The sequence below is a fragment of the Electrona antarctica genome (genome assembly GCF_951216825.1).
Source record: "Electrona antarctica genome assembly, chromosome: 11".
Taxonomy (NCBI): Eukaryota; Metazoa; Chordata; class Actinopteri; order Myctophiformes; family Myctophidae; genus Electrona; species Electrona antarctica.
Window position 1 is genome coordinate 22,885,635 of NC_136792.1, and position 12,949 is coordinate 22,898,583.

The following is a 12,949-nucleotide window of genomic DNA, read 5'->3' on the forward strand; positions in this document are numbered from 1 at the left end:
ACACTGATCACACGCTCACTCAGAGTTGGTCAGATAGTGGCAAACACGCATGCTGACAGACTCACGGAATAGCCTAACCCCAGGACTTTCTCACACGCACAGGCGCGCACACACACACACACACACACACACACACACACACACACACACACACACACACACACACACACACACACACACACACACCCAGGGGCTGAGACAGAGTCACGCATAATTATTTACTTAGAAACGCGTTTAGACTCAAGCATGCGCACGCACGCACGCACGCACGCACGCACGCACGCACGCACGCACGCACGCACACACACACACTGCATTTTTCTTTGCATAAACAAGATTAGTGTTTGCAAAGAAGCCAAATTATAAATAAATAGGTAGCCTGACATTTTAATTCAATTCATGCTTGCTTTGATGTGGATAATTCCCCAGCAGGCGAAACAGTCAGGAATAGGTAAAGAAACCGTGTCAAATTGTCGGGCAGAAACCTTGTATGTGCATTATTTCAACTTGTTGTGATTTTTTGTCACTTAATGCCCATGCAGGCAAACAGCCGATGTGCGTCGACATGTTGGAGTTGGCAAACCACGGGGGACGGGATAGGTTATGGGGGACGGGATAGGTTATCACGTGAACCAAAATGAGTGCTCCATCACAGTGGTTGGGGCACCGTTTTTTCTTTCTTTTTTCCTTTGGAATAATAGCGTACAGTACATGCCCCCTCCCTCGTATGGAATGTTCCTGTATGACATGGAGACCACAGCTAGTGTACCACACTAGCATGTCACTGAGTTGTGTACAGTTAGCCTGCTCAACTCTCATACAGTCATGAATGTTTATTTATTTGTTTGTTTATTTGAAAAGGATCCCCATTAGCTGATGCCATGGCAATCAGCTAGTCTTACTGGGATCTACACAATATATCAAATATCAAACCCATTCAATTGCATTAATCCAAATTACATTTACATCAATATCAAATATAAAACAGCACATAGAATATCCATCCGCTACTGTATGTACAGTATACAAGAGGATAGAGACGTAAGGTGCATCAACATAGCTGCAAGTACATGATATTAGACGTTACAGTGCAAGAAAGGTGTTGTGGACGAGTGCAGGAATTGAAGGCAGCACAGTATAGGAGGAGGTGGAGGGTTACAGTACACACAGTACAGTAGATGGACAACAGGACATAAAGCACATTCTGTAGGGGTATAGTTGGGGGTCACTCTGTAGCGACAATACAGACAGGATCACACTGGAGGAGAACATGCAGACTGTAAAGCAGTAGTATAGGCTACTGTATATGCAGTGATTCTCAACCTGTGGGCCGGGGCCCACTGGTGGGCTGTGGGGATATTGCAAGTGGGCCCCCAAACAATTGGCAAAACACTATCATTTTAGTGCGTGCTTGCGTGCTTGCGTGCGTGCGAGCGTGCATGTGTGCGTGTTTAAAACCTTACTAAAATGTGTTTTCACATTATCCCGAAAAGGTTGAGAACCACTGCCACTGTGTATATGGATTCCAACACAGAAGGTACAACAGCTGGGAAATAGACTGCTCCACATGACTGAGTCCTCTCATTTTGTCACATAAAAGACACAGGCTCTACCTGAGCTTAGCTTTGATGCTAATCAGGGAATAACCTTTTCCCTGGCTGCTAAGTGCTAAATCCCCAAAATACGTCACCACCCCCTTTCACTCGTTTTAAAAGCAAACAACATTTGTAGGATTAAACAGGACGTCTAAATGATGGGCCATAGTAAAGAAGGATACCAGCATTTGACTGCAGTCTGTTACTTTCCCCATCTTGACAATAGCATATATTAAATCTAGATGAATAAGATGCACCTCCACATCATTAATTAAATAACTCTATGCACACCTACTCTTGTGGTTGATTATGGCTTACAATTTTTTTTTAGGTCTATGGATGTATCGATGGATGGATGGATGGATGGATGGATGGATGGATGGATGGATGGATCATGGATGGATGGATGGATGGATGGATGGATCATGGATGGATGGATGGATGGATCATGGATGGATGGATGGATGGATGGATGGATGGATGGATGGATGGATGGATAGGCATGCAGGCACGCACGCATGCAAACACGCACGCACGCACGCAAAATACTATACATAAAGAGTAGATCAGCATTTGTGTTGAAGGAGCACACCCATGCACATTAACCTAACTCTATCCAAATCCTAGCTTATTGTTCCTCCCTTGGCTCATGGCTTCATGAATGTGTTCCACTATAGCTTTATATTTTGTTCCCAGGCCGCTATGACTATACCTGGACATTTCCAGGGAAAATCCAGGCAATATGATGACATTCCTCTGAAATGATAGTCCTTAATTAACTTTGTTTTAGAACTATATGTATGTTTTGATTTAAACAGTGAATTCCTCACCAAACTTATGACAGTGTCACGTGGCAAAGAATCGCCAACGTAAGTTTGAAAATGTTTTCAACATATCCGCCTACAATGACACGGCAGAAATAGGGCTGTCATGCCCTACTTCATCATACAAGAGTCAGTGTCACACAAAAGTAGTGAAAATAGCAGATCTACAAGCTCAAAAGACACGTTGGGTGAGCTTGTAAATCGTTTTTTTTTTTAATAAAAAGAATATGCAGTATACAAGGTTTCCACCAGACAGCAGCGATATGTGTTCTATGTAGACAATCTCTATCCCGTCCTGTCTGGCCTGAATGTCCAGTGTGACTGTGTGACACATGCTCTATGGATATCACTATTGAATTGATTGCTCCTGTCTGGAATCAATCAGGCTGAAAGTCAGCAGCTTACTGAAGAGCAACGGTGTGTTCTGTTATGATGCCAGCCCCAGAGCACCAATCATCATCCCTTATAAATCAGCCATTGCTGTCAACAGCCAAGAGCTTCAGAAATACTTCTTAGAATTGCTCAACACTTGTCAAACGTCTAGTCAGCAAAGCCTTGGAATTGTTATAAATGGCGTACGTCGTGTCATTTTTACTCATAGTGGTTCAGTATTACATTTTGCCTTTGATGTGGTGCTGCCATATGCAAATGACAATTCATCCATAAGTAGATATAATAGAAGTCTATATTTGTGCGTCTTTAATTGTTATGATGAATTGAAAATGGAGGACCCTGATGTAAACAAGTCTTTTTCTGTTTTTATCCTCGCAGCAGTTTTTGTATTGACCTGTACTTTCGTTTGAACTGTACCCATTCTACAAACTGTGAATACAATTTTCAATCAATCAGATAAGCTGCACAGTAAACATCCAATGGGTACATCCCCCACTAGCTTGACTCCGGAGAGTCAATCAATCGCACTCTCTTAGAAAGCTGAGGGTGTTTTCCCCTGCGGCCCCTCCCCCTTCTTTCTGTAACTATACCTATTGTTACTGTTGACATTGTTGATGTATCGTATATATTGTATGTCTTGACTTGATTGATGATGAGTTGAGTACATGGCACCACAAATGGAAGCAAGCCCCCAAGGGCTTTTTGTGCTATCCTTTTAGCAGAGCATGTTAACTAGTACTTGTCGTACTGTTGCCAACGTTTTAATAAAGCATTCAATCAATCAAAAAACCTAGTGCGTTAATTAAATTCTGAGAGTATGTCCTGTAAGGTATTGAGTGACATTGGCTTGCGTTGCTACACGGACCTGATGATGCACACTTACTTTGGTTCCTATACTATACCTACAAGCAGCGCCTATAGTAAACACTAAACAGTCAACTTGAACACCTGCTCTCCATCTCATAATATGTGAACATAAGAGTTTACACAGCAGTATATAAATGGTAGGGTCCATTTGGGTTCAGGTTTATGCTCTCGTAGTTAAATTAACACTGGGGATTTTTGTTACGGAGCTATGTGTGTTAGTGGCTGGGTGGGTGCCTGACTGGGTGCCTGGGTGGGTATGAGCATGAAAATAGCATGGTTGTTTTTCACCACCTGTGCGCAACCTAACACACACAACCACACACGCACATATTAACTGTATGATGATTTCGGGTGTGCCAGTACAGTACAGTGACAGTTCAGTACAGTAGGGTACAGTAGAGGGAGCCCCACACGGTAACTCTGTCATTTCTCACGTTCCTGGGGGCCTGGATGTTCTGAGGACCCCCCCGGGGACTCCCCAGGGACCCCCAGAGACACCCACATGGAAACTCTGTCATTTCTCTACCGTTTCGGACGTGGGGTGGCTCGCCGGAACCGGGCCGGCACCCTGGCCGTGATCCTGTGGGTCTGGAACTTCCGGGGACCCCTCGGGGACCCCACACAGAGTTGCACCACTCACTTCACACGGGTGTGATTTTACTACAGTATGTGGAGTGGGGGGAGGGGGGGCTCAGTCTCTTTATATCAATAACCTTGGAGAGTCACTTTAAAATTTCATCTCACTTTATTGCATTGTGTTGGGCCTCCTCATCTTTATCATTAATATTGCATTATCTATAAGCCCAGCCTCCTCCCAGGGGATCTGTGACTCATTGTGTCTGGCTCTAGTCCTCTAATGAGGGAAAATTACTTGAATCTCTTTGCCCTCCATGGTCTCTCTTTTGACCCCTGACTCTCCTGTTGTTTTCCTCCCCCTCTCTCTCTGTGTGTGTGTGTGTGTGTGTGTGTGTGTGTGTGTGTGTGTGTGTGTGTGTGTGTGTGTGTGTGTGTGTGTGTGTGTGTGTGTGTGTGTGTGTGTGTGTGTGTGTGTGTGTGTGTGTGTGTGGTGTGTGTGTGTGTGGGTGTGTGGGCGGGGCATTCGAGCATGGGGCTAAATATGTATTTTTTTACAACATTTTATAGCGATTTCTTTTTTTAATTATTTACTATAATTACATCTGGCCACAAAAGATCACGAGATCTACTGAATGTGTCAAACTGACATATTGAGCCAATGACACACAGTTTGACTTCCCCCCAGTAGGCCTCCTTCATATTCAGTAGATCCTGTAACTGTGTAACATAACAGGATAACAGATTCTTGCAGATAAAGCAGAGGTAAGCCCAATGCATACTACAGCCCAACAGCCAACGTTTTTTCGGTTCAGCAGGGTCCACAATAAAGGCCTGGTTGAAATTCCAAGGAGTTGAAAGTTGACTTATCGTGGCATATATATGTGACTATAATTATTTTAATTTGTACATTACTATACACATATTTTCATGCTGTGCGTGTGTATGTGTTCCAGGGGTGTGTGTGTGCGGCAGCAGCAGGGACTGGGTGTGACACTCTCTCTGCTGCGTACATCTGGCAGTGAGCTCAGCAACGTACGGGGTTTTCTCAGCCATCTGGGAGGAGCTTGGCAGACCTGCAGCACGCAGCTGATGCAGGTGTTCTCAGGTAATGCACGCGCGCGCGCACACACGCACGCATCAATGGGAACAGCATACCATAACAGATAAAGGAGTGATTCTTGCAGATAAAGCAGAGGTAAGCCCAATGCATACTACAGCCCAACAGCCGACGTTTTTTCGGTTCAGCTGGGTCCAGACTACAATTTGACCTCATTCAGAGTTTCGTGTGAGGCGTGATCAGAGCTGTGGTTGGGTGTTTGCATGGTAACTACCCAAAATAGTTTGACTGCTGTGATAGAAGGCCTTTTTAAAATCGGCTTTGGGCCAAGACCGGTACCACCTGGGGTGGCAAATTCTAGTTGTGATTTTTTTTATTTCTATACATCTCTAGATTAGGTTTTTATATGATAGACCTTGCTGACTGGCAGCTTTATAGTATTTTTCACCTCAAAACCCCCTTTTTGGTATATGGCTCTGGCGAAATTGTACATAATTGTACATAAATCGACATGGTAGTCTGAAATTATCCTGACACATAGGGGTAAGTGGCAGAATAGGATTTTGGGGCTTGCTACCATTGTATTTTTAGGACCTACATCATCCCCAGAAACACAACAAATATATACTGTTCGCTTAACAAATAACAACAAAGTCAAAGATGGTCATTTTCCAGCACATTATGGTGAATATCACTGCCTCGCTTGTATATCAAAAACATCCCATGTCCCTAAACTTCAATTTGACCCCAAGATGACCTTTCTATCTTGAAGATTACTCTTTTTGTAGACAAAGGTCTGCACTATACCTCAAATCGGTGAAAATTGTATATTCAGTCAGTATCATTCAGTCAGCATGAATGAGCTATGTTAAAAAGTTGTCCCAGCTAGAATATTTATTCATATTAGTGCTTCCATTATCAAAAATTGATTTTCACTATATCTCTCTAGACCCCTCAGTGAAACTATTCTTAAACACATGTGCCCGTGGCATGCTGGTGTGCAAATCAGTGCCACCATTATAATCACATTTTTACCAAGTACCAATACCAATATTGCATATAACTTTACAAATAAGGTATCTAGACAGATGCTGTTTTTTGTTGGGTTTTTGTCTCCACCAGGCCGAAGGCATGGGGAGAGAGTATGTTTTGCACTCCGTCCGTGTGTGTGTGTGTCCGTCCGTCCGTGTGTGTGTGTGTGTCCGTCCGTCCGTCCTTCCTTCCGTCCGTCTGTGTACAGCTAATCTCCGGCACCGTTAACCCGGCCGATGCCAAACTTTGCACACACACTCCCTGGATGCCAACGATGAACCTCTGCCCCACATTTTCCAGAACGGCCTGTTATAGCGCCACCATGAGGCAGCTTTTCACATGTATTACCTAAAACTGCACCAATCTGCGTGAAACGTTGCATGCACACTCCCTAGAGGCCAAGGACAAACCTTTGACCTGCATTTTCCGCATCTGCCTTTTATAGCGCCACCAGGAGGCCGACTTTTGTAAAACACATTTTTTTATATTACTCCTCCAGATTCTGTCCAAAATTCTCACAAATCGTTACACAGTATCTCTATGGTCATGTGCTCAAGTCGGATCTGTCTGATATTTCATATTCCATCCTAATTGGCTATAATTGGCTTTCACAGTTTGCAAGTTTTGAACAATAGCCTCAAATCATGAACGCAGCATGCAATTTACGTGAAATCTTTCACACATTTTCTTACTAGGCTGAGGAATATATCCCACCCTTTTCACATTGGCCTGTTATAGCGCCACCAACAGGTAGATTTTTGCAAAACACATTTTTGGAACAAAATGCCTCAAATCATCCAATTGCCATCAAAGGCGTATGAAGAAATGGCTACAGAAATACATGATCTCTGTAGTCATGTGATCAAGACGAGTCTGTTGGATTTCTCAGATTGTACACTGATTGGCTAACATTGCCTTCCAAAGTTTTCAGGAGTGGCCCGTTTTGTACAAAATGCTGCACATGTCCTGCTCATCCAGAATTCTATCCTCAGAGATGCTATGAGTGATCTGGCTCTCCTCAACAAAATGAAGAAAATTGTTGCAAAAACAAATAACAAAAAACATCCTCCTAAACATTTTGCCAAACATCACACACACTCCTATCCTCCTGGTGGAGACCTGTGCCCGGAAGGGCACTTTTTCTAGTTTTAAATATATTTTTGGGCTTTTCTGCCTTTATTCATAGATTACAGTGGAGATTGACAGGAAACAAGGGGAGAGAGATGGGGAGAGACACGCAGGAAAGATCATCGGGAACGGGACTTGAACCCGTGATGCTTGCCAGGCCGCTTATGTGCCTAGGTGTCTGGACCGCTGGACCACGGCCCGGGCCCAGATGCTGTGTTTTTAACACTTTCAGTGCCCCCTGCTGTTCATTTGAAATGACCGCAGGGAGCCAGATAGCCAGATATTCCTTATATAGGCGCCATTCTATTACCGTCAATACAGACCAATACAACGAGAGGAGGGGCAAAAACCTTTTCGAGCAGCAGCCGACATGTCTCATGTTTCACCACAAGCAGTAATATGGCTGGCGCGATGCGATCAGAAATTACTGTTTACATCTGAACGCCAGGCGAACGCCGGGGGTTTGGTGTGCATCGTGTTAAGCAAGCTTTATAGCAGTGGTTTTCTTCATTTGTTCTGGAAAATGTTATCCCACGATTTTGAAACCCATTTTTTCACCCAGTGTCAATTATCTAATGTAATCCTGGGCTCTACACTCCCTCTACCAACCCTTATATCAGGGTCCATTATTTATTTGGAAGGAGAAGAACATCCTCACCTCATAACCTTCGACCCCTACCCTGTCTGCCCTCTGCAAGGACTGTTAAATTTAAGTGCCAGGGACGTTAAGACGAGCCCGAAATCACTATGTACTGATTGCCAGGGACGTTAAGACGAGCAAAAAACAAACAAAAAAACATTTTTTTTTTTTATTATTATTTTTTTGAATCCATGTTTTTGAAAATTCCTATATGCTTGTAGGAATATGCTTGTACATATTATATTTGCACGCATGGACCTCGTACCTCCTACCTGATGGCATTAGCCGATACTCAGGGTATAGTACAGGGGAGGGGTCAGACACAATTTTCTTAACCTGCCCTATGGTGGCCTGCTCAAAGATGACCTGGGGGGTGATGGGAGGTGCCATTTTGGCTAATCTAAGGATCTCAGATTTGTACTTTACATTTAGGTTTCCAAACCAACTGGTGATACCATACCTTAGAATTTACTCTATACTAGCTCTGTAGAAGATCAGCATTATGTTTCTACTTACACCAAAAAGTCTGAGCCTCCGGAGAAAATGAAGGCGCTGGTGTATTTTTGCACACATACAGCTCATGTCACAATCAATGTGTACTCCTAGATATTTATAGGAGGTCACCTATAGACCTGGGATCCACTACAATCTCCTCAGTTTTCCTTACATTAACTTGTAAGTGATGTTCATCACACGAGGTTACAAACCTGCCCACTCCAGTTGTATGGCTACTGATGTTACCTTCACTTGTGAGTAAACTAAGGATAACAGTGTCGTCAGAGAACTTGACTACACACTGATTGGACTGTGAGCTGACACAGTCATTTGTGTATAGGGTAAACAAAAGGGAGGAACTAACTGTCCCCTGGGGGGCCCCTGTACTGCTCACTGCCCTATCAGAGAGCGCAAAATTAAATCTCACCTGTTGTGGCCTATTAGATAGAAAGGAGAAGTACCATCTAATCAAAACTGGATTCACCTTAATTTCAGATAACTTACGAAGAAGAATGTCTGGATGGATTGTATTAAAAGTACTGTCCATACTGTACCGTGCTGTACTGTACTACTCATACTGTACTTTACAGTGCTGTACTGTACTGCTCATACTGTACCGTACTGTAAAGTACAGTATGAGTAGTACTGTACAGTACAGTACAGTACTGTACTGTACTGTACTGTACTGTACTGTACTGTACTGTACTGTACTGTACTGTACTGTACTGTACTGTGCCTATTGCTGTCAGAGGTGGATGTTCTGGTGAGATGACAAACTCACTTCTAAATCTAAAGTTGACCTGGCTCGCCTGCATGATACCGCATGATAGCTGTGTCCCATTCAGCTTTGAACTGCTCCACCACCAAATAGGCCACACCCACTTAATTCATCTTAATTCATCTTGAATTGACTTATATTGCCCCTATAAACAATTTAGTATGATTTTGCCGCCTCAGTGGTACCGATATCTGGTCCGGCCAAAGGACTACAGGTCTAAACTAGAAAAAGTGCCCTTCTGGGCACAGGTCTCCACCAGGAGGATAGGATTGTGTGTGATGTTTGGCAAAATGCCAAACATGTAATATAAACATGTTTATTTGTTGTGTGTGTGTGTGTGTGTGTGTGTGTGTGTGTGTGTGTGTGTGTGTGTGTGTGTGTGTGTGTGTGTGTGTGTGTGTGTGTGTGTGTGTGTGTGTGTGTGTGTGTGTGTGTGTGACGCGACGCGACTTGGCCTGTTGTAGCGCCACCATGAGGCTGATTTGAAAACTGTCAAGTGGCATTTCTTCCTCAGACTAGTAGTGGGAATAGGCATGCACAGTTTCACCGCAATCGGACGCTGCGTTGCGGAGTTGTGGCAATTTGTACAAAACGGGCTACTCCTGAAAGCTTTAGAAGCCAATCGTAGCCAATCAGGATGGATAATTATGAGAAATCAAACAAATCACATGATCACATGACTATGGAGAGCATGTGTACCGATTTGCGTGAAATTTGGATAAAATCTGAAGGAGTAATATTAGAAAATGTGTTTTACATATGTCGGCCTCCTGGTGGCGCTATAAAGAGCAGATGTGAAAAATTCCAGGCAAAGGTTTTTCCTTGGCCTCTAGGGAGTGTGCATACATGGTTTTACACAGATCGGTGCAGTTATAGGTAAAAACACAAATTGGCCAGTTATAGCGCCACCATGAGGCTGAGTTGAAAATATTCAAGTGGCATTTCTTCCTCGACCTAGTGGGAATGTGCGTGCAAAACTTCACATAAATCACACCATGTGTTCATGATTTGCAGCATTTTGTTTGAAACGGAGCACTCCTGCGAACTTTGGAAGCCAATCTTAGCCAATCAGGATGGAGTCTGAAAGATCTGAAAGACGCGTTTCGTTGAATGGCTCTAGAGAGACGGTGTACCAATTTGCGTAATGTTTGGACAAAATCTGTAGGTGTACTGTCAAAACATTTGTTTTGCACAAAGCGGCCTCCTGGTGGCGCTATAACAGGCCAATGTGAAAACTTTGGGGCAGAGGTTCACCTCTGGCATTCAGGGAGTGTGTGTGCAGAGTATGGCTGCGATCAAGCCAACGGTGCCAGAGATTAGCTGTTCACAGACGGACACACGGACGGACGGACACACGGACGGACGGACGGACACACGGACGGACGGACTGACGGACGGACGGAGTGCAAAACATACTCTCTCCCCATGCCTTCGGCCTGGTGGAGACAATTATAATTACAACCACCCCTGAAGGGGGAGGTAGGCTACATAATGAAAAAACAAAGAAAATAATATAAAAACTAGAAAAAGTGCCCTTCTGGGCACAGGTCTCCACCAGGAGGATAGGAGTGTGTGTGTGTGATGTTTGGCAAAATGTTTAGGAGCAATATGTGTGTGTGTGTGTGTGTGTGTGTGTGTGTGTGTGTGTGTGTGTGTGTGTGTGTGTGTGTGTGTGTGTGTGTGTGTGTGTGTGTGTGTGTGTGTGTGTGTGTGTGTGTGTGCGTGTGTGTGTGTGTGTGTGTGTGTGTGACGCGGCTTGGCCTGTTGTAGCGCCACCATGAGGCTGATTTTGAAACTGTCAAGTGGCATTTCTTCCAAAGCCTAGTGGGAATATGCATGCACAGTTTCACCACAATCGGATGCTGCGGGTAAAAAGCGGGCTACTCCTGAAAAGTTTAGAAGCCAATCGTAGCCAATGAGGGTGGATTATGAGAAATCAAACAAACCCGTCTTGATCACATGACTATGACGAGCATACACCGATTTGCGTGAAATTTGGATAAAATCTGAAGGAGTAATATTAGAAAATGTGTTTTACATATGTCGGCCTCCTGGTGGCGCTATAAAGAGCAGATGTGAAAAATTCCAGGCAAAGGTTTTTCCTTGGCCTCTAGGGAGTTGGCATACAAAGTTATCCACAGATCTGTGCAGTTAGAGGTAAAAACACTTTTGGGCCAGTTATAGCGCCACCATGAGGCTGAGTTGAAAATGTTCATGTGGCATTTCTTCCTCGGCCTAGTGGGAATGTGCGTGCACAATTTCACGGAAATCACACGATGTGTTCATGATTTGCAGCATTTTGTTTGAAACTGAGCACTCCTGCGAACTTTGGAAGCCAATCTTAGCCAATCAGGATGGAGTCTGAGAAATCTGAAAGACCCGTTTCGTTGAATGGCTCTGTGTACCAATTTGCGTGATGTTTGGACAAAATCTGTAGGTGTACTGTCCAAAAACTTGTTTTGCACAAAGCGGCCTCCTGGTGGCGCTATAACAGGCCGTTCTGGAAAATTTGGGGCAGAGGTTCATCGTTGGCATCCAGGGAGTGTGTGTGCAAAATTTGGCATCGACCGGGTTAACGGTGCCAGAGATTAGCTGTTCACAGACGGAAGGACGGACGGACACACACACGGACACACACACACACACACGGACGGACGGACGGACGGACGGACGGAGTGCAAAACATACTCTCTCCCCATGCCTTCGGCCTGGTGGAGACAAAAAGATGAAAAATAGCCGTTCTACAAGCCTTAACACGTTGTGACTATAGGGCCCACATTAGGTTCTGAGAACCTTATCTGACACCGAGCCATAGTGTATCAAATCCAGAACCCTGTGAAATTTGTTTCATGGAGGGTTGCTAACATTCTCTTATCACAATCAGTGCCGGGATTTCTTTCAAAATAGAAGCTCGGGGTGCTGGGAAGTTTGGCCGCTTTTACTCTGTAAAAAAACGGAGACATATTTTTGCTTGCTTACCTTGGTCTCGTTACGATAAAAATCGCTGAATAATCCCTCACGTTCATATTTTGAACGAGAGGCAGGTCAGAAGTCAGAAATGAAGAGTTAGTATATCCATCTGATCAAAACCACAGAGAGCTCCCTAGATTAGGAGATACGAGGCATTCTTTCTGCAGCGGTAAACAGGGTGAACGGGTCCGCGGATGTGCGAAGAGCAAGGAGTATGGTGGCCTTGCAGGCCAACTAAAAAAAAAAAATCTGAATATTTTTCTCTCGTTTGATATCAATGAAAATGCGCTACGACGTGTGTACACTAATCCAACCGTCGGTTGGATTAGTTATGACGTACCCACACGTTGTACGGTATGAACCAGTTAATAATGGCACCGGCTGGGCGTCGCTTATTTCCAAGAAAAATAAGGAATGCTCAGTGTTATGATTCATGCCAAATACAGCTACGTACTGTAAGTCTGTGTATTGAACTTGAGATACAGTGTACTTCATGAGTTACAGTGCAGCTTGCATTGTGCTTGATAGCGAGATGTTTCTCTGTCGGCATTGTACTGTCTTGATATGTGAGGCATCCTGTTAGGTGGCACCCAT

At 44.1% G+C, this 12,949-nt stretch overlaps 1 protein-coding gene across 1 annotated transcript in view; it reads left to right on the forward strand.

Annotated features, from left to right (window-relative positions):
• Positions 1 to 12,949, forward strand: part of lekr1 (Leucine-, glutamate- and lysine-rich protein 1) — a 208,077-nt gene that overhangs the window by 85,567 nt on the left and 109,561 nt on the right. Inside the window, exon 5 of the mRNA XM_079514064.1 lies at positions 5,209 to 5,360. Coding sequence (XP_079370190.1) covers positions 5,209 to 5,360 — 152 coding nt within the window. The remainder of the gene's footprint in view (positions 1 to 5,208; positions 5,361 to 12,949) is intronic.